The 22196-nt window shown below is 36.8% G+C and overlaps 2 protein-coding genes across 11 annotated transcripts in view; both read right to left on the bottom strand.

Moving 5' to 3' along the window:
- LOC144966095 (DNA polymerase kappa-like) overlaps nucleotides 1–22196 on the bottom strand; it is a 69174-nt gene that overhangs the window by 12880 nt on the left and 34098 nt on the right. For all 10 annotated transcript variants that reach the window (XR_013644156.1, XM_078902162.1, XM_078902168.1 and 7 more), the window contains 4 exons: nucleotides 14676–14842; nucleotides 6845–6974; nucleotides 4454–4625; nucleotides 2683–3418 (listed from right to left, as the gene is read on the bottom strand). Coding sequence is in view for 9 of the 10 variants with exons in the window: in XM_078902162.1 (XP_078758288.1) it covers nucleotides 2683–3418; nucleotides 4454–4625; nucleotides 6845–6974; nucleotides 14676–14842 (1205 nt within the window). In the remaining variant the exon portion in view is untranslated. The remainder of the gene's footprint in view (nucleotides 1–2682; nucleotides 3419–4453; nucleotides 4626–6844; nucleotides 6975–14675; nucleotides 14843–22196) is intronic.
- Nucleotides 1–22196, bottom strand: part of LOC144966101 (protein AAR2 homolog) — a 417529-nt gene that overhangs the window by 362669 nt on the left and 32664 nt on the right. The window lies entirely within an intron of this gene.

Below are 22196 nucleotides of genomic sequence, written 5' to 3'. Positions count from 1 at the left end.
AATCCTTTGATGTTGTCTTCTGTGAGTAAAACAAGATTATATAAAGAAAAATTTCGTTCAGCATCAGCTGACGAGCATGTTGAGAAGGCATACCGGACCGGGATGCCAATGCAGCAAGAGCTGGAACATGATCTCCCACAGACTTCCAGAAAAGAGTCAGATCAATTATTCCAGTATCGGACTCTCACAGCACCATACCTGCCGAATCTTACGAATTTTTAATTCTCAGTATTTACTACTACTATTACTACTGCTGCCACTGCTACTACTACTACTACTACTACTACTATTGCTGCCACTAATTTAATTAAATTAATTTAAAATTAACATTTATATTTATATCCATTTTTCCTAGTCCGTTAGAATTTTTGTAATTATCAAAACTGATGATTTTCCAAGGAGATCAGAGTTTTAGTATTGTTTTCTATTTGGTCACTTTTCACATCCATCACTGGCCTCGAGCACGGCTGTGCCTGCCCCCCCCCCCCCCCCCCCCCCCCCCCCCCCCCCCCCCCTGCCTCGCAATCCTGACTTTGTCTTCTTCCAACATCCTTGTCTTTCAAAATCATCCCTTGTCCTTTGTCTTGTAGGGTTAGTCTATTGTTCATTGTCCTTTGTCTTGTAGGGTTAGTCTATTGTTCATTGTCCTTTGTCTTGTAGGGTTAGTCTATTGTTCATTGTCTATCATGTCTTGTAGGGCTAATCTATTGTTCATTGTCTATCATGTCTTGTAGGGCTAGTCTATTGTTCATTGTCCTTTGTCTTGCAGGGTTAGTCTATTGTTCATTGTCTATCATGTCTTGTAGGGCTAGTCTATTGTTCATTGTCTATCATGTCTTGTAGGGTTAGTCTATTGTTCATTGTCTATCATGTCTTGTAGGGTTAGTCTATTGTTCATTGTCTATCATGTCTAGTAGGGTTAGTCTATTGTTCATTGTCTATCATGTCTTGTAGGGTTAGTCTATTGTTCATTGTCTATCATGTCTTGTAGGGTTAGTCTATTGTTCATTGTCTATCATGTCTTGTAGGGTTAGTCTATTGTTCATTGTCTATCATGTCTTGTAGGGTTAGTCTATTGTTCATCGTCTATCATGTCTTGTAGGGCTAGTCTATTGTTCATTGTCTATCATGTCTTGTAGGGTTAGTCTATTGTACATTGTCTATCATGTCTTGTAGGGTTAGTCTATTGTTCATTGTCTATCATGTCTTGTAGGGTTAGTCTATTGTTCATTGTCTATCATGTCTTGTAGGGCTAGTCTATTGTTCATTGTCTATCATGTCTTGTAGGGTTAGTCTATTGTTCATTGTCTATCATGTCTTGTAGGGTTAGTCTATTCTTCATTGTCTATCATGTCTTGTAGGGTTAGTCTATTGTTCATTGTCTATCATGTCTTGTAGGGTTAGTCTATTGTTCATTGTCTATCATGTCTTGTAGGGCTAGTTTATTGTTCATTGTCTATCATGTCTTGTAAAATTATAAGATTTTGACTGGTATCCCATTTCTTCCATTCTACTAGCCCTAAAATGACCTCAATGTTTTATAAGTGCCATCAAACCTTTCAAAACAATAGAGTCCTTAAAAGAATGTAGAGTCATCTTCCTTAACATTTATATCTATTTTTAATTTTCCCTAGTCCGTTAGAATTTTTTGATTACCAAAACCGATGAGTTTTCCAAGGAGATCAGAGTTTTAGTATTGTTTGCCTGAGTAAGGTTCTGTTTGGTCACTTTTCACATCGATCACTGGCCTCGAGCACGCCTGTGCCCCCCCCCCCCCCCCCCCCTCCTGGAAGTCTCGACTTTGTCTTCTTCCAACATCTTTTTCTTTCACAATCCTTGTCCTTTGAATTGTAGGGCTTTTCTATTGTTCATTGTCTATCATGCCTTGTAAAACTAGAATTTTTTGACTGATATCCCATTTCTTCCTTTCTACTAAAAAAAAAACAAAAAAAAACTTGGAGCTTTTATATAGCGCAATATCCATTAAACGTGCTCAAAGCGCTTTACAAGGGGTCCCTGGCCAACGGCAACAGGTAACATGTAGGACATGACATGACGCCTGTTAGGCGATATTACATTTTTTTCAGACAGAGACAACGCTGTCAGCGGCCAGGTACTCATTTTACACCTGAGTACGGTGAGAGAATGTTAGTAAAGAGCCTTTTCCAAAGACTCAACTCTGCGCCGAGCGAGGCCGCAAATAATGCAGATGACAGCCATAGTCTCTAGTGTACTATGATAAAAGTACATGTTCACGTGCGTGTGTGAGTGTGTGGATCCTGTGGCGACAAGTTTGTGTATTTCAGTGAATCTTTGCACACACCACACATTCGAATAATATAGCCAGTGTTGTTTCTTGATTGCGGCAAGTGAATATATGAGGAGAATGAAAGATGGGAGATGGAGTGAAGGGGGAAGAGGAAGAGGGATGATTGATTGAGAGACTCCCTGTCTATCCCAGTCGTACAGATCCAGATAGATGAGTTTATACTATCCGGACTAGCTCACCAATAGAATTTATCTTAGACATTTTAAATATTCTTGATTTAGACTGGAAAAATCAGGACCAGCCTCAGGGTTTATTTTAGGCAAGAGTTATCTTAACACAGTTTATCTTAAGGGAACTACAGTGTAAAAATATTGTGATTTAAACAGGCCATCATCTTACACAAACAAACTTACCTTTTTCCTTTAAAAGATTGGCTTTTTTTTTCTACTTTTTCATCTTGTAGGATAGTCCGAATAGTCTGACGATTGAGGCAAGAATCAATATGACTGTTAATTGCCAGAAGATCACATCCAGAGAGCTTTAAACTACAAATAGGACAGGTTAATGGAGCATCATTAGATAGGCCAGAAGAATAAGCTTGGGAGAATGAAGGAGTTTTATTGTCAACATCCAATGGGCAAACAGGATTTTTCTCTTCTTTCGTGTCGTTCTCCTTAGAGATATCTATTGAGGTCCTTTTTGTTGGTTTATCAAAATTGTTTTGGTTTTGCTGCAATGTATTTTCTGATACCTTTGGGTTGCCATGGTCACATCGATGATTTGGTTGGACAGTTGGTTCCTTCTGACTTGCAAAAAAATCAAGAATTTTCCCTGATGATAATGAATCATTGTTTTTAGTTTTCTTTCTCATCTTACTGGGACTATATGTAACCATCTTATCATTTTTAGGTCCTTTCTGACTTTGACTGCACATTGCAAGAGATGGTAAAATAATTGGGCGACTGAAATCTTCATCTTCATCGTCTTCATGTAAAGATGAATCGTCCACAAATCTGTCAGTGAAACTGCTGGTGAAATTTTCTTTTTGACATTTAGTAGAAACCTCTTCTTTCTTTTTGTATTTGTTGAACATGCTGTTGACTGTCATTTGATCATTGTTGGAATAGACAAGCTTTGACATTCTCACACCTGAAATATACATTTGATTAAATTTTACGATAGGATTTAGGATATATTTGCTTCACATTACACAGATCTGCAATCCTTCAATATGCCCAAACATAAAAAATGATCTTTCTATAAAAATTGATAACTCACATTCAAACCTCTCTTTAAGTCAGATTAAATTTTATAGTGAACCGTCAAATAAACTTTTAATTGTCCACATCCAATTGGATAACTTTGCTTCACGACAAAACTGTGCATCTTTGGACGGAGCATTTTTAATATTATTTGCCTTATTGCAATTATTCCCCTTTTGACACTCCCCCCCCTCCCTGAAAAAAAAAACGAAAGAAAAAGAAAGAAAGAAATGAAAAAGTTATTTACCACAGAAAATAACTCCCACAGAATTCTAATTTCTTAAAATGAAAAGTCACCCCTTTGGTCAGACATCCTGAACCATTTATTTATAAATCTCATTTCCACTTTGTGCTGTATGTTGATGTGGACAGAGGTTTTGATAGGGGTAAATAAATAACATTCAAAGACTTCGTATGGTTTTTTGAAAATAAGTTATGGCTATTTGAATTGAATTGGATTGGGTTTTGCTACCAGCCAGGTTGCTGATTTTGTATAACTTGAATTGTTGTTATCTTTGTTATCAGTCTAAACATTTTGCAGCTATGTGGTCTAGTAGTATGAAACTCGCTTTCGGATCCTGAGTTAGAGCCTCGCTTGGCGCATTGTTGAGTCCTTGGAGAAGCTCTTTATTCACATTCTCTCACTGTACTCAGATGTAAAATGAGTACCTGGCCGTCAACAACGTTGTCTGTCGAAAGAATTATAATATCGCCGAACAGGCATTATTCTCGTTCTACATGTGACGTGTTGCTGTTGGTCAGGGACCCTTTGTAGAGTGCTTTCAGCATGTTTAGTTAATCATGCCCTAGATATATCAAAGCTCAAGTTTTATTTTTTGTTTTTTTTATCTTTCATGGTTATAAAATGTTTTCATGATTACTGTTGCTCATTACACTGAATATCATTGATTTTGGTACATACCCATCAATCTCAGTCTCAATGGCGCCGGCTGTGAATTTTTAACTTCAATCAAGAGAAGCTTTTTTGCTGTATTCAAGATGACAGATGGGTCATTGGTAAGATCAGGAAGGGTCAGGCTTCTTGTTCTCACCTCAAATGATTCTGTTTTCAACTTCAATGTCACTGTTTTTCCCTGAAAAAAAAAACATAAATGAGTAAATTTAATTGTCCTGTCACGTCATGATTGAATACACAAAGAAGAGTGAGAAGAGTGACAAGAATGTTTGTACAGTCTAGTCCTGATATGATGATTTTGAAGATATTAAATCTTAAACAGCTCTCATCTCTCATGGAATAATGAAAAAATTATTCATAAAATTATTATTCGTGCATATATATATATATTATTAGGTACTCCCATTCTTGAATGGAGACGAGTAGGGCTAAGCTATCTGATTTGCGAAATACATAAGACAACACGTATTGACTATAAAAAAAGGGAACTGAGGCCAAAACACATTCCAAATGAAGATCTCCTTCTAGATGTAGAAATTCTAGCTTCTATCTGAATCATTGTCATTCATACTGGGATTAATTTTTGATCTAGAAAAGTGACCTGGAATCTTGACTTAGTAAAAATAATGTCTTTGGCCTCCTTTCTGATTTCCTTAGTTATTTGTGCATTCCATTTGTCTTTTCGTGGTTCATTTTAAATTTGCTAGCGTGCATCCATTTGTTGACATTTTCTATTATGGGCGCATTCTTGAATGTTCTCGATTGGCACAGATTGGTACAGTTGTGAGTCATCTCATAAAAATGTAATTTAAATTATATTGAGAAATTAGTTTGCTGAGTGGCTGAGTGTACATTACATATAAAATAGGCCCAATAACCGAACCTTGCGGAACACCATATTCAAGGGATTGGGTTTTAGACGAGATATTATTCACGGTTATTAACTAAGATAAGATTGAAACCAAGAAATAGCTGTGCCAAAGATGCCAAACGATATTTTTAATTTGTAATGTTTATTAGAATTTCGTGATCGATTGTGTCGAATGCGGCCGGCAGATTGAGAAGAGAAATAATAGAAAATGAACCATCGTCTTCAGCACTCAACAAGTCGTGTCTACTTTAGCAGGGTGGATTTGGGGGGTGTGACATGGCCATGCAGACTGAAAAGGTTCAATTAGATCATTAAGGGATAGATGTTGTTTAAGTTGATGAAAAAATTACCTTTTCAAGGATTTTTGATAGAAATGGAAGATTAGAGACGGGCCTATAGTTTTTGAGCTCGTTTTTATCCAAGTGGGGCCTTATTAATAATAATAAAAAATAAAAATAATAATGATATTTTAAAAAAAGAATAATTATCGCTAAAATTATCTGAGAGAGAGAAGGAGAGAGAGAGAGAGAGAGAGGAGAGAGAGAGAGAGGAGAGAGAGAGAGAGAGAGAAAGAGAAGAGAGAGAGAGAGAGAGAGAAAGAGAGAGAAAGAGGGAGAAAGAGAGAGGGAGAAAGAGGGAGGGAGAGAGAGAGAGAGAGAGAGAGAGAGAGAGAGAGAGAGAGAGAGAGAGAGAGAGAGAGAGAGAGAGAGAGAGAGAGAGAGAGAAATACAGCCTTCTATATGGGACTTATAAGAACTAAACATGACACAGATATCTAGATAGCTTACAATGATGGGAAATAGAAAATAGCATGGAATTCCATCCTTAGAAGTGCCAGGTTCTAAAATTCACAAACAACAAAAAAATCATTCAACATAATCAATACATAACACTGCACTAGAAGAAGTGAGCAAGGCGAAAAATCTAGGAGCAACAATAATACTGACTAACAAACTAAATTGGAAAGACCATGTTACAAACACATGCTAAAAAGCAAACTCTACCTTAGGCTTCCTCAGAAGGAACGTATACGACAGCAGGAGGGAAATAAAGTTAAAGTGCAGTAGTTTGGAGGTCTCAATTAAAAATGGCATTTATTTGTTGTTGGACATCAGTCCCTATATGACACAACAATAATCTGACAGTAATTTGGAGGTCTCAATTAAAAATGGCATTTATTTGTTGTTGGACATCAGTCCCTATATGACACAACAATAATCTGACAGTAATTTGGAGGTCTCAATTAAAAATGGCATTTATTTGTTGTTGGACATCAGTCCCTATATGACACAACAATAATCTGACAGTAATTTGGAGGTCTCAATTAAAAATGGCATTTATTTGTTGTTGGACATCAGTCCCTATATGACACAACAATAATCTGACAGTAATTTGGAGGTCTCAATTAAAAATGGCATTTATTTGTTGTTGGACATCAGTCCCTATATGACACAACAATAATCTGACAGTAATTTGGAGGTCTCAATTAAAAATGGCATTTATTTGTTGTTTTTCAATGTAGACACCTTGATGTTTTCCTTTTTCATGTCAGAGGAGAGAACTCCACACATTTCTTCACACTTATGGCACAGCTCAGCCACATCTGAGGTTTCGAGAAAAGTTTCTTCTGTGCTTATGCTCTTTCTTTCATCGTCTCTGTAGAGTACAAAGTGATACACTTAATATACACTTAACTAATGAGAGAGAGAGAGAGAGAGAGAGAGAGAGAGAGAGAGAGAGAGAGAGAGAGAGAGAGAGATAATAAGAGACATAAAAGAGAGAGAGATTGAGAGAGATACTGGGAGAGAGAGATAATGAGAGACATAAAAGAGAGAGAGAGAGAGAGAGAGAGAGAGAGAGAGAGAGAGAGAGAGAGAGAGAGAGAGAGAGAGAGAATGAGAGAGATAGATAGAGATATTGAGAGACATAAAAGAGAGAGAGATGGTGGGAGAGATAGATAGAGATAATGAGAGACATAAAAGAGAGAGAGAGAGAGTGGTGAGAGAGAGAGATAATGAGAGACATAAAAGAGAGAGAGAGTGGTGAGAGAGAGATAGAGATAATGAGAGACATAAAAGAGAAAGAGAGAGAGAGAGAGAGAGAGAGAGAGAGAGAGAGAGAGAGAGTGAGAGAGATAGTGGGAGAGAGAGAGATAATGAGAGAGAGAGAGAGAGTGAGAGAGAGAGAGAGAGAGAGAGAGAGAGAGAGAGAGAGAGAGAGAGAGAGACTGACTTTTACAACTTGCATTTGGGCAATTGTTACCAAATGATGTTCCTGTGCTAGGGTATAAAATGTATAAAATTGCATTTATGCAATTGTTACCAAATGATGTTCCTGTGCTAGGGTATAAAATGTATAACATTATAGAAGTCATCCTTCAGACCCATTTCGCTCACGGAGCCAGAGTTCATGCCAGTTTATGTAGTGTAAAACGGACAATAGCAATTGCTTGCTACCATTTTGATAGGACACCAATCAATTTACAAAGTACTTTCCACCAGATGTAAGAGACCCCATTGCCCAATCACTGCTGGGTTGACAGAGAAGTAAAAAAAAAATCTCGACTGCACCTGGGATTGATGACAGTCCCTTTGTATGTGAAGTGAGTGCTCTACCAACTGTACCAACTGTATTGGAACCCCTTGGAATTATAGAATAGAATCAAAAAAATGAAAATGATTGATGACAGTCCCTTTGTATGTGAAGCGAGTGCTCTACCAACTGTACCAACTGTATTGGAACCCCTTGGAATTATAGAATAGAATCAAAAAAATGAAAATGATTGATGACAGTCCCTTTGTATGTGAAGTGAGTGCTCTACCAACTGTACCAACTGTATTGGAACCCCTTGGAATTATAGAATAGAATCAAAAAAAATGAAAATGATTGATGACAGTCCCTTTGTATGTGAAGCGAGTGCTCTACCAACTGTACCAACTGTATTGGAACCCCTTGGAATTATAGAATAGAATCAAAAAAATGAAAATGATTGATGACAGTCCCTTTGTATGTGAAGTGAGTGCTCTACCAACTGTACCAACTGTATTGGAACCCCTTGGAATTATAGAATAGAATCAAAAAAAGGAAAATGATTGATGACAGTCCCTTTGTATGTGAAGTGAGTGCTCTACCAACTGTACCAACTGTATTGGAACCCCTTGGAATTATAGAATAGAATCAAAAAAAATGAAAATGATTGATGACAGTCCCTTTGTATGTGAAGCGAGTGCTCTACCAACTGTACCAACTGTATTGGAACCCCTTGGAATTATAGAATAGAATCAAAAAAATGAAAATGATTGATGACAGTCCCTTTGTATGTGAAGTGAGTGCTCTACCAACTTTACCAACTGTATTGGAACCCCTTGGAATTATAGAATAGAATCAAAAAAATGAAAATGATTGATGACAGTCCCTTTGTATGTGAAGCGAGTGCTCTACCAACTGTACCAACTGTATTGGAACCCCTTGGAATTATAGAATAGAATCAAAAAAATGAAAATGATTGATGACAGTCCCTTTGTATGTGAAGCGAGTGCTCTACCAACTGTACCAACTGTATTGGAACCCCTTGGAATTATAGAATAGAATCAAAAAAATGAAAATGATTGATGACAGTCCCTTTGTATGTGAAGTGAGTGCTCTACCAACTGTACCAACTGTATTGGAACCCCTTGGAATTATAGAATAGAATCAAAAAAATGAAAATGATTGATGACAGTCCCTTTGTATGTGAAGTGAGTGCTCTACCAACTGTACCAACTGTATTGGAACCCCTTGGAATTATAGAATAGAATCAAAAAAATGAAAATGATTGATGACAGTCCCTTTGTATGTGAAGTGAGTGCTCTACCAACTTTACCAACTGTATTGGAACCCCTTGGAATTATAGAATCGAATCAAAAAAATGAAAATGATTGATGACAGTCCCTTTGTATGTGAAGCGAGTGCTCTACCAACTGTACCAACTGTATTGGAACCCCTTGGAATTATAGAATAGAATCAAAAAATGAAAATGATTGATGACAGTCCCTTTGTATGTGAAGCGAGTGCTCTACCAACTGTACCAACTGTATTGGAACCCCTTGGAATTATAGAATAGAATCAAAAAAATGAAAATGATTGATGACAGTCCCTTTGTATGTGAAGTGAGTGCTCTACCAACTGTACCAACTGTATTGGAACCCCTTGGAATTATAGAATAGAATCAAAAAAATGAAAATGATTGATGACAGTCCCTTTGTATGTGAAGTGAGTGCTCTACCAACTGTACCAACTGTATTGGAACCCCTTGGAATTATAGAATAGAATCAAAAAAAATGAAAATGATTGATGACAGTCCCTTTGTATGTGAAGTGAGTGCTCTACCAACTGTACCAACTGTATTGGAACCCCTTGGAATTATAGAATAGAATCAAAAAAATGAAAATGATTGATGACAATCCCTTTGTATGTGAAGTGAGTGCTCTACCAACTGTACCAACTGTATTGGAACCCCTTGGAATTATAGAATAGAATCAAAAAAATGAAAATGATTGATGACAGTCCCTTTGTATGTGAAGCGAGTGCTCTACCAACTGTACCAACTGTATTGGAACCCCTTGGAATTATAGAATAGAATCAAAAAAATGAAAATGATTGATGACAGTCCCTTTGTATGTGAAGCGAGTGCTCTACCAACTGTACCAACTGTATTGGAACCCCTTGGAATTATAGAATAGAATCAAAAAAATGAAAATGATTGATGACAGTCCCTTTGTATGTGAAGTGAGTGCTCTACCAACTGTACCAACTGTATTGGAACCCCTTGGAATTATAGAATAGAATCAAAAAAATGAAAATGATTGATGACAGTCCCTTTGTATGTGAAGTGAGTGCTCTACCAACTGTACCAACTGTATTGGAACCCCTTGGAATTATAGAATAGAATCAAAAAAATGAAAATGATTGATGACAATCCCTTTGTATGTGAAGGAGTGCTCTACCAACTGTACCAACTGTATTGGAACCCCTTGGAATTATAGAATAGAATCAAAAAAATGAAAATGATTGATGACAGTCCCTTTGTATGTGAAGCGAGTGCTCTACCAACTGTACCAACTGTATTGGAACCCCTTGGAATTATAGAATAGAATCAAAAAAATGAAAATGATTGATGACAGTCCCTTTGTATGTGAAGTGAGTGCTCTACCAACTTTACCAACTGTATTGGAACCCCTTGGAATTATAGAATAGAATCAAAAAAATGAAAATGATTGATGACAGTCCCTTTGTATGTGAAGGAGTGCTCTACCAACTGTACCAACTGTATTGGAACCCCTTGGAATTATAGAATAGAATCAAAAAAATGAAAATGATTGATGACAGTCCCTTTGTATGTGAAGTGAGTGCTCTACCAACTGTACCAACTGTATTGGAACCCCTTGGAATTATAGAATAGAATCAAAAAAATGAAAATGATTGATGACAGTCCCTTTGTATGTGAAGTGAGTGCTCTACCAACTGTACCAACTGTATTGGAACCCCTTGGAATTATAGAATAGAATCAAAAAAATGAAAATGATTGATGACAGTCCCTTTGTATGTGAAGTGAGTGCTCTACCAACTGTACCAACTGTATTGGAACCCCTTGGAATTATAGAATAGAATCAAAAAAATGAAAATGATTGATGACAGTCCCTTTGTATGTGAAGTGAGTGCTCTACCAACTTTACCAACTGTATTGGAACCCCTTGGAATTATAGAATAGAATCAAAAAAATGAAAATGATTGATGACAGTCCCTTTGTATGTGAAGCGAGTGCTCTACCAACTGTACCAACTGTATTGGAACCCCTTGGAATTATAGAATAGAATCAAAAAAATGAAAATGATTGATGACAGTCCCTTTGTATGTGAAGGAGTGCTCTACCAACTGTACCAACTGTATTGGAACCCCTTGGAATTATAGAATAGAATCAAAAAAATGAAAATGATTGATGACAGTCCCTTTGTATGTGAAGTGAGTGCTCTACCAACTGTACCAACTGTATTGGAACCCCTTGGAATTATAGAATAGAATCAAAAAAATGAAAATGATTGATGACAGTCCCTTTGTATGTGAAGTGAGTGCTCTACCAACTGTACCAACTGTATTGGAACCCCTTGGAATTATAGAATAGAATCAAAAAAATGAAAATGATTGATGACAGTCCCTTTGTATGTGAAGTGAGTGCTCTACCAACTTACCAACTGTATTGGAACCCCTTGGAATTATAGAATAGAATCAAAAAAATGAAAATGATTGATGACAGTCCCTTTGTATGTGAAGCTGAGTGCTCTACCAACTTACCAACTGTATTGGAACCCCTTGGAATTATAGAATAGAATCAAAAAAATGAAAATGATTGATGACAATCCCTTTGTATGTGAAGTGAGTGCTCTACCAACTGTACCAACTGTATTGGAACCCCTTGGAATTATAGAATAGAATCAAAAAATGAAAATGATTGATGACAGTCCCTTTGTATGTGAAGTGAGTGCTCTACCAACTTACCAACTGTATTGGAACCCCTTGGAATTATAGAATAGAATCAAAAAAATGAAAATGATTGATGACAGTCCCTTTGTATGTGAAGGAGTGCTCTAAACCAACTGTATTGGAACCCCTTGGAATTATAGAATAGAATCAAAAAAATGAAAATGATTGATGACAGTCCCTTTGTATGTGAAGTGAGTGCTCTACCAACTGTACCAACTGTATTGGAACCCCTTGGAATTATAGAATAGAATCAAAAAAATGAAAATGATTGATGACAGTCCCTTTGTATGTGAAGCGAGTGCTCTACCAACTTACCAACTGTATTGGTACGCTTATTGTGAATAGATCAAAAAGATTATGTGATACAATCCCTTTGTAGTAATTGAAGTGACAACTTACCAACTATGCCCTTAAATAATAAATCATAAGAACATGAAACAGCCCTTTGTAAATGTGAGTGAGTTCTTACACTACCAACTGTATTGGAACCCCTTGGAATTATAGAATAGAATCAAAAAAATGAAAATGATTGATGACAGTCCCTTTGTATGTGAAGCGAGTGCTCTACCAACTGTATTGGAACCCCTTGGAATTATAGAATAGAATCAAAAAAATGAAAATGATTGATGACAGTCCCTTTGTATGTGAAGTGAGTGCTCTACCAACTTTACCAACTGTATTGGAACCCCTTGGAATTATAGAATAGAATCAAAAAAATGAAAATGATTGATGACAGTCCCTTTGTATGTGAAGCGAGTGCTCTACCAACTGTACCAACTGTATTGTGTTACGCATTGTGTTAAAAAGACTTTTGTATCATATCCATCTAACTAATTTAAGTGAAAATTTCCAATCTGCCTATAAATCACATCATAGCACTGAAACTGCCCTTTTAAAAGTATGCACTGATATTCTTAATAGTATTGACAAAAATCATGTCTGTTTATTGACTATGTTGGACCTTTCGGCTGCATTTGACACCATTGATCACGAGATACTTATTAAACGATTAGAAATTACTTTTGGAATAAGAGACACTGCGCTTAGTTGGTTTAAATCATACCTAACATCAAGATCTCAGTCGGTTCTGATCGATGGCGCAGTATCAGAAACATTTCCTCTAAATTACGGCGTTCCGCAGGGGTCTGTCCTTGGTCCTGTTATTTTTACTCTTTATACTCAACCTCTTTCGGATATTTTTGTTAAAAATAAATTAATGTATCATTTCTATGCTGATGACACTCAGATCTATGTAAGCGATATCCCTAGTAATATCCCATCATTGATTACCCGTGTTGAAGACTGTATTAGAGATGTTAAATGCTGGATGGAAATTAACAAGTTAAAGCTGAATAATGAAAAGTCAGAGGTGATGGTGTGTGGTAGAAAAAGTGTTTTGAAAGATGATTTTCTGAAGTTTACTCTAAATATAAATGGGTGCACAATTGACCTCTCAACGTGTGTGACAAACCTCGGGGTAATGCTAGATCAACATATGACTATGCAGGCACAGTTTGATTCTCTATGTAGAAGTTTGACAATAGGATTAAAAAAAATTGCTTCAGTTAGACCTTTCCTAACAAGAGAAGTAACATGCAAACTAATAACATCTTTCATACTATCTAAAATAGATTACTGTAATTCGTTAATCTCGAATGTAAGCAACGATAAAATATCACGCCTTCAAAGTATCCAGAATGCGGCTGCTAAATTGATTTTAAGAAAGAAGATAACATCCTACTCATTGCCACTTTTGTATGAGCTGCATTGGTTACCAGTTAAAGTGAGAATTGAATTCAAACTAGCAGTATTGTGCTATAAGTGCCTTAATGATCAGGCACCATTGTATATTACTGAATTTTTAGAAACGTATAAGCCAACGAGGAGTCTACGTTCTGCACTAGATTCTACAAAATTAATTGTTACAAATAAATATAAATATAAATTTTACGGCGGCAGATCGTTCAGTCACGTCGGACCTTCCATCTGGAACTCTCTTCCTAAAAGAATAAGAGAAGCGCAGACCTTATCAATATTTAAATCAAAGTTAAAACACCATCTCTTTGTTAAAACACATCTTGATTAATGCATCTTTGTAATTTGACCCCAATATGAATGTTAATTTAGTTTATGTTATTATATCATTATTTTATATTATTTCCGTATTTGACATAGCATGTGGATGTATTATAACATATCTTGTATTAATGACTTTATGTTTAGTTATTACATTGTTGTATAATGATAATATTATGTTGATGTAGTTTGTATAATGTTTCATTTATATAATAATGTCACTGTATTATTGTTTCGCGCATTGAGCATCACCCAGTATTGGAACCCCTTGGAATTATAGAATAGAATCAAAAAAATGAAAATGATTGATGACAGTCCCTTTGTATGTGAAGTGAGTGCTCTACCAACTGTACCAACTGTATTGGAACCCCTTGGAATTATAGAATAGAATCAAAAAAATGAAAATGATTGATGACAGTCCCTTTGTATGTGAAGTGAGTGCTCTACCAACTGTACCAACTGTATTGGAACCCCTTGGAATTATAGAATAGAATCAAAAAAATGAAAATGATTGATGACAGTCCCTTTGTATGTGAAGTGAGTGTACCAACTGTATTGGAACCCCTTGGAATTATAGAATAGAATCAAAAAAATGAAAATGATTGATGACAGTCCCTTTGTATGTGAAGCGAGTGCTCTACCAACTGTACCAACTGTATTGGAACCCCTTGGAATTATAGAATAGAATCAAAAAAATGAAAATGAAAATACAGGTTTAGGAAGAGATAAGAAAAACAAAACTAGCTCATGAAAGCTGCTTACCTTTCGACTGTAGTTGATCCAATTCCAAGAGATATACTTAGGAAATGGTGGAATGAAGTTGGAGAGAAAAGATGATAAAGTAATGATCTCTTGTGGAAAATATCACTGCACTTTAAAACCTCTAATCCAGCAAGAAGTTTTTCTGTGACCTTTCCAATTCCTGATACCTAAAAAAATGCAACAAACAAGCATTGGCAAAACAGATCTTTAAAATCTTATTTCATATCTAAACCAAGAGATTAAGTTTCATGTCTTAAAATCAGATAGTGTAGCAATATTAGATTCCATCGCCTAGGCATTTAATAAAGGAATATAGATAAAACATCAACTGTCAGATGTCAACAGGAATCACCCCTGTAGTCCCACTTATAAGAAAAAACAACACACAAAAGTGTTTGAGGTTGGGCTTTTCTTATCCCCTTTGTCACTGTAGCCCCCAATCTATTATATATTATGACATAATTCAATAATGATGATTTGCATAACTCCCCCCCCCCCCTAAAACCGTTATGCTTATAAAATTATAAAACAATTTAGAAATATTAATAGCAGAGTTGTCAAATCAGGAGGCAAAAATTTACTGAACTTTGACCCAAACATACGTCTGGCCACTTTCAGAGTGCTGATCTACAGTAAAAAGACATTTTTGTACTTAATATCAGAGATGCCAACTTTAAATTTGGCTCCCAGGAATATCAGACATGTGGAAAGAGGAATTTCCACACAAAAGAAAAGGGAATTGAGATGGTATTTGGCATTGTGTTTACATATTTTATTAGCTACTCCAACCTGGTGGTTAAAGGCCGGCTGCGTGGTGATTTTATGAAAATAACGCTTTTGTCTCCTATCACTGCGGTGTTGGTACGAAAGTTATCGCAATTTCAATGTAATCATTTTAAAGCAAAATTCTTGCCCTTTCCAAGTGTAAAATTCATTTCAAAATTTCTTTTGCTAAGAGAGGAAATTGTGACAATTTGTTTGAAGGCCACTTGCAGTGGAAATGCCGACTTGACCCACTTAACTTTTTTCTCATCTCACCCGGGGAACGCCGTGAAATGCAAGAATGGAAAAGTTATAAAGCCGAAAAGAAAATTGGACGACTTTCACATTGATATAACTTTCACATTGATATAACTTTCACATTGATATAACTTTCACATTGATATAACTTTCACATTGATATAACTTTCACATTGATATAACTTTCACATTGATATAACTTTCACATTGATATAACTTTCACATTGATATAACTTTCACATTGATATAACTTTCATTGGTATCGATCCAATATTTCTGCCTTAAAATTTTATTTTAAAAACAAAAAAGCGTGAAAATAGCATTAAAAATCTGAAAAAAAATATTGAAAGTTATATCAGAATAAAGAGCATCCTTTTTTCTTTCCATGGATAAAAGTTTCAAACAACAAATAAATACGGCGCTACCCGGATACTCGATTACAAAAACCATACAACGCGCCAGTTCGACCAGCTTTCAGCAGCTTTCTCATTCTCAGCAATCGGCGGTGCACTCAAGTCTTTCGTCAGTGATTGGGGACCATAAACAACATTTTCATGGATTTGAAGTGCCGAGTCGGTAAGTAAATTGAATAATATGAGGTTTCATGTCTTTGAAATAATAAATTTTGTCCAGAAAATGTCCCTAAAAGTGTTTTAATCTCACGTTGGGATGGCATTGTGACGAAGTGTTGGCCTGTTTATGCCCGTCGATCACAACCACTGCTTTTGCAGTCGTGTCTAATTTTTCTGTTTTGTTTTTTTTTGTGTAATTTTTATGTTTTTTGTTTACTTCAATACCTTTCTGTATGTTGCGAAACACTATTTCTTATTTTTAACCTTATTTATTTTGTTTAGATGAATTAGAATGGTCATTTATTCAACCTCTATAGTGAAATGATATTAAGAGATATCGAACATAAGAAGGGGGTGTGTATTGGAGGAAAGAATGTAACAAATCTGAGGTATGCAGATGATACGGTTCTACTGGCAGAATCTGAACATGAACTACAAGAATTACTGGATGTTGTAGTCAGGAGTAGTGAAAATATGGGACTGGAACTGAATATATCTAAAACAGAATGTATGACGGTATCTAAAAATAATAACCCACCAGCCTGTGTAATAACAAGCAGAGGACAAACAATACAACAAGTTGAATGTTTCAAATATTTAGGCTTCAATGTAACATCCAATGGAAAATCAGATTGTGAAATAAAGAAAAGAATAGGTATGGCGAAGAATGCATTCAACCAGCTGCATACAATTATGAAAAACAGGAATATTAGCATGAAAACAAAAATCAAAGTCCTGGATTGCTATGTACTGTCTGTGCTGCTATATGGTTGTGAGAGCTGGACCATAAACAAGACCATGGTTAAAAGACTGGAGGCAGTGGAAATGTGGTTTTACAGAAGAATGATGAGGGTGTCATGGATGGAAAGGAAAAGAAATGAAGAAATTTTAGAAATGGCAAACAGAAAAAGATCACTGATAACAAAAATCATCAAACGCCAAATGGAATTTTTAGGACACATTATCCGCCACCCTGGTTTGGAAATACTCGCCTTGACTGGAAAGATGAACGGAAAAAGAATAAGAGGAAGACAAAGAATAACGTATTTGAAAGGGATAAGAATTTGGACAGATGAAGCTGAGAAAGGTGGCGCTGCTTTAATAGAATTGGCAAGAGATAGATCAGCTTGGCGGAAGATGACCTCCGACGTCTGCTTCAGATATGGAACTACATCATGAGATGAGAGAGAATGGTCATGGGGGGGGGGGGGGGGGGGGTCTTTAGTGACAAGTCTTATATTCAAGATGGCGGCATGAGAATGAATGAAGTTATCGCAGTCGCAGAAGGCACAAAATAGCTGTTAACCTTTTTAATCCATTTTAAATTAAAGTTTTAATGGCAAGTAATGGTGCAAATCAAAGGTAAAAAAAAGTTGAGGCTAAGGAGGGGCCTGTCTGTGCATAGTCTATACCCTGTCACCATTATAGATTATTAAGATTGTATGCATTATTTTCAATCCTAAATTGTCATTCCATTCATTTTTATTTCAGTTGATGATGTCTACAATGGCCTTAGAAATTAATTCCTGGCTGTTGGAAAGGGGAGGCGCCCTAATCTTCCAGCCATCAGTGCTATCACCAGACGTCTCCTTCTTCAGTTGTACTTTCTGAAAGAGGAGGGACAACGACCATGGAGAGAAGTAAGTTGTTTCATCAGTACTTTGTTTGCTTTGAATAGAGTAAGTTTAGTGTTTAGAGCAGGTGTGAGCTTCATGACATCAAGTAATTAGTTGTATTTCCTTGAAGAATGGGGACAGTTGTCATGTATCCTCAGTATTTTGGTTTGTTTGAAGTGAGTTGAGTACAGTAAGTTGGGTGTCCTGAGGTAGGCGTGAAATTCATTGCATCAGAAGTAAGTTGTAGTTGTTGAGTTTTATCTAAATCTGCTATAGTACATTTCAAATCATGCAAACAATAAATAAAAATACCAGAGCAAAATGTTCACAAAGTTTGTTTTTTTCCACAGGTTAAATAGACATAATGTTTATACACTTATTTCATTTTTTTCTTATTTTTTTTCATACTTCTAATTCTAAAGGTAGAGGACTGGATCCTAAAGCTGAAACCAGACCTGGGGGACCACATACGATGTTGAGAGGTGCCTTTCAGAGATGGTCAGAAGACCCCTGTTGGACAATTCATGTACATCTGTATTTGAAATTCAAAGACCATTGTTTCTCCCATGTTTGCTTCCATCCATGAATTTATTGACATTGGTGATAAGAATTGTATGGTTGCTATGTTAAAATCTCTGTGCAAGGAAGCATTAATCCTGACTGAAAGACAGCTTGGGGACTTTTTGGATGGGGGGTTGAATACTGATGTTCAAGACCAACTTCGTCATTGTCCTCTAGCCAATTTGATTGGGGAGAGTTCTTTTGGCGATTTTGATTTTGATGTGTCCAAAAGGAGAAATGCGTCCTTGCATAATAGATCTGCTGTCCACTACATAAAGCGAAATAAGACATTTGCCTATCTCACAAACAGTAGTGGAAGTCAGGCACATAGAATCTGCTGTCCACTGCATAAAGCGAAATAAGACATTTGCCTATCTCACAAACAGTAGTGGAAGTCAGGCACATAGAATCTGCTGTACACTGCATAAAGCGAAAGAAGACATTTGCCTATCTCACAAACAGTAGTGGAAGTCAGGCACATAGAATCTTGAAGTTGGCCAGGAAGAGAGCAGCACCATTAAGGCGTGCCAACAATGACCTTGAGAAAAAAAATGCGCAATGACAAGAAAATGATTTTTGTTCAAAATCAAGATAAATTGATTTCCAAAGAACTAAAATCTCTCGAGCAGAAAAGCACCTGCAAAGAAAAAGTCCAATTACATGGCGGACCATGTCACACAAAATCATCTTTGGAAAAATGAATTTTGTCACTCCAGTCTCAATCCAAGACCAGACGATACATTACTGAATGCTTAAAAAATGAAGTGCGATTTCACAAAGTTGTGTTAGGTAAGAAGCAATTAAAATTAAGTGGCACGTTTGATGAGCTGGTGCATCGTCTAAAGTCAGTTTTGCAATAGGGAGCATGACTATTTATATGTAAAAGTTGTCCACGACCAGTTTCATATCCCTATGCAATGTCTGCTCCTGTGTCTTTGGTACCTTGTTTAGGATTGACAATTTTGATTATTTAACACTCTTGAGGCCTGTGGGTTTATTGTTATTGGATTATTTATGTTTAGAGTTTAATCAAAATTTTGGGTGTGACCTTTTTAGTGGGAAATTACAGATTCCCATCCTATTCCAAATTTTCGACATTTTTGTTTTTTCGTGAACATGCCATTCTTGTTTTTGTCATAATGCACCCAGAATGTGGCGTTTACCCTGAATATTTGTTTTCATGATGAAAGAACAGTTAACCACCTTTTTAGTGATGTTTAATTTATATCTCTATCACAAAAATTAACTTTGTTACAGATGTTTGAAATTTCCAAAGTTTTGTTATTTTTACCTCCCCTTGCCATTTTGTGAATTTTTGCCCTGAGACGATTTTGGATGTAATAAATGATGATTTTCTCATCCAAATAGAGCCTTGAAAAAAATTGAGCTTGTTGTCTGTGTGGTTGAGTGTTGATTAAGCGAATTTTGAGACAGTGGGTCGCCAACTTTTGGAAATTTTTTCGTCCGAAGATGGCCCATCAGACTGTTTTGGAATATAGCGTAAATACAGAATTTTTGAAGTAGGCGAGATATAGAACTGATTTTTGGATCAAAATTCTTAGAATCAAAAGTTCTACGTAGAACAATAATAAAATTGGATGTGACTTTGTTAAGAAAAATCAGTTTGGAGTAGCTAATTTTATAGTTCTAAATAGATAACTGATTTGAATTATATTAATATTATGATATAATATAAACACAATGCCAAATACAATCCCAAAGTTTCCTTATTTCAAATGAAGTAAAGTACTGGTGGTAGTGAGGATGATGCTGTGTTGGTGGTTGTAGTAGTAGTGGTAGTGGTGATGGTGCTTGTAATAGTTGGTAGTGATGATCATGTGGTTGTGGTGGTTGTATTAGTAGTGCTAGAGGTGATGGATGATGTGGTGGTGGTTGTAGAAGTAGTAGTGGTGGTGATGATGTGTAGGTTGCTGTAGTAGCGGTAATGATGACGTTGTAGTGGTGGTGATGATGTATAGGTTGCTGTAGTAGCGGTAATGATGACGTTGTAGTGGTGGTGGTGATGATGTGTAGGTTGTTGTAGTAGCGGTAATTATGACGTTGTAGTGGTGGTGATGATGTGTAGGTTGTTGTAGTAGCGGTAATGATGACGTTGTAGTGGTGGTGATGATGTGTAGGTTGCTGTAGTAGCGGTAATGATGACGTTGTAGTGGTAGTGATGATGTGTAGGTTGCTGTAGTAGCGGTAATGATGACGTTGTGGTGGTGGTGATGATGTGTCGGTTGCTGTAGTCGCGGTAATGATGACGTTGTAGTGGTGGTGATGATGTATAGGTTGCTGTAGTAGCGGTAATTATGACGTTGTGGTGGTGGTGATGATGTGTAGGTTGCTGTAGTAGCGGTAATGATGACGTTGTAGTGGTGGTGATGATGTATAGATTGCTGTAGTAGCGGTAATGATGACGTTGTTGTGGTGGTGATGATGTATAGGTTGCTGTAGTAGCGGTAATTATGACGTTGTGGTGGTGATGATGATGTGTAGGTTGCTGTAGTAGCGGTAATGATGACGTTGTAGTGGTGGTGATGATGTATAGGTTGCTGTAGTAGCGGTAATGATGACGTTGTAGTGGTGGTGATGATGTATAGGTTGCTGTAGTAGCGGTAATGATGACGTTGTAGAGGTGGTGATGATGTATAAGTTGTTGTAGTAGCGGTAATGATGACGTTGTGGTGGTGGTGATGATGTGTAGGTTGCTGTAGTAATGGTAATGATGACGCTTTACTGGTGGTGATGATGTATAGGTTGTTGTAGTAGCGGTAATGATGACGTTGTGGTGGTGGTAGTTTTAGTAGTAGTGGTAATGATGATGTAGTTGTGGTGGTAGTAATAGTAGTAGTTGTAGTGATGATGATATGGTAGTGTGGTTGCAGTAGTAGTGATGGTGATGATGTGCTGGTGGTTGTGACTGTAGTTGTAGTGATAATGATGTGGTGGTTGTAGCAGTGTTAGTTCAGATGATGTGGTAGTAGTAGCAGTGGTGGTACTGATGATTAAGTGGTGGTGATGGTTGTTAGTGATGATGATGTGGTGGTTGCAGAGTAGTAGTAGTGGCAGTGATAATAATGTGGTGTTTTTGGTTGTAGCAGTTGGGGTAGTGATGATGTGGTGGTGGTGGTTGTAGTAGTAAAGGTAGTGATGATGATGTGGTGGTAGTGGTTGCAGCAGTGGTCGTATTGATGATGTGGTAGTGGTGGGAGTGATGGTTGTAGTAGTAGTGCTAGTGATGATGATGTAGTGGTGGTGGTTGTAGTAGTGGTAGCGATGATGATGTGGTGTTTGTGTAGCGGTAATGATAATGATGCGGTGTTGGTGGATGTAGCAGTAGTGGTAGTGATGATGATGTAGTGGTGATGGTTGTTAGTAGTTGTGGTAGTGATGATATGGTGATGGTGATTGCAGTAGTAGTGGCAATGATGATGATGTGGTGGTTGGAGGGGGGGGGGGGAGGGGGTAGTATCCTTGGAACAAATTGACCTCGCCGGAATTTGTTTTTTGTTTGTTTTTAAGGGTTTACGGCACTTGCAACACATTAAGGTCATATCAGCGCCAGTAAAAAGGAAGAAAATGGGATAGTAAAAAGTTCTAGAATTACAATAAAGCATCCAAGAAAAGGGAAGACAAAGGGAAATTGGTTGAAATAGGAAACAGACGTAGATTCCAAAAGCACTCTATCAAAGTACTTAGTTTGAGATTACCTAAAAGTCTCATCCAGACACAAGCACAGGTCCCCG

Source organism: Berghia stephanieae, chromosome 2, assembly GCF_034508935.2.
Source record: "Berghia stephanieae isolate SIO BIC M18660-M18661 chromosome 2, UCSD_Bste_1.3, whole genome shotgun sequence".
Taxonomy (NCBI): domain Eukaryota; kingdom Metazoa; phylum Mollusca; class Gastropoda; order Nudibranchia; family Aeolidiidae; genus Berghia; species Berghia stephanieae.
The sequence above is the reverse complement of the archived record's forward strand: the minus strand, read 5'-3'. Positions and strand labels throughout refer to the sequence as shown.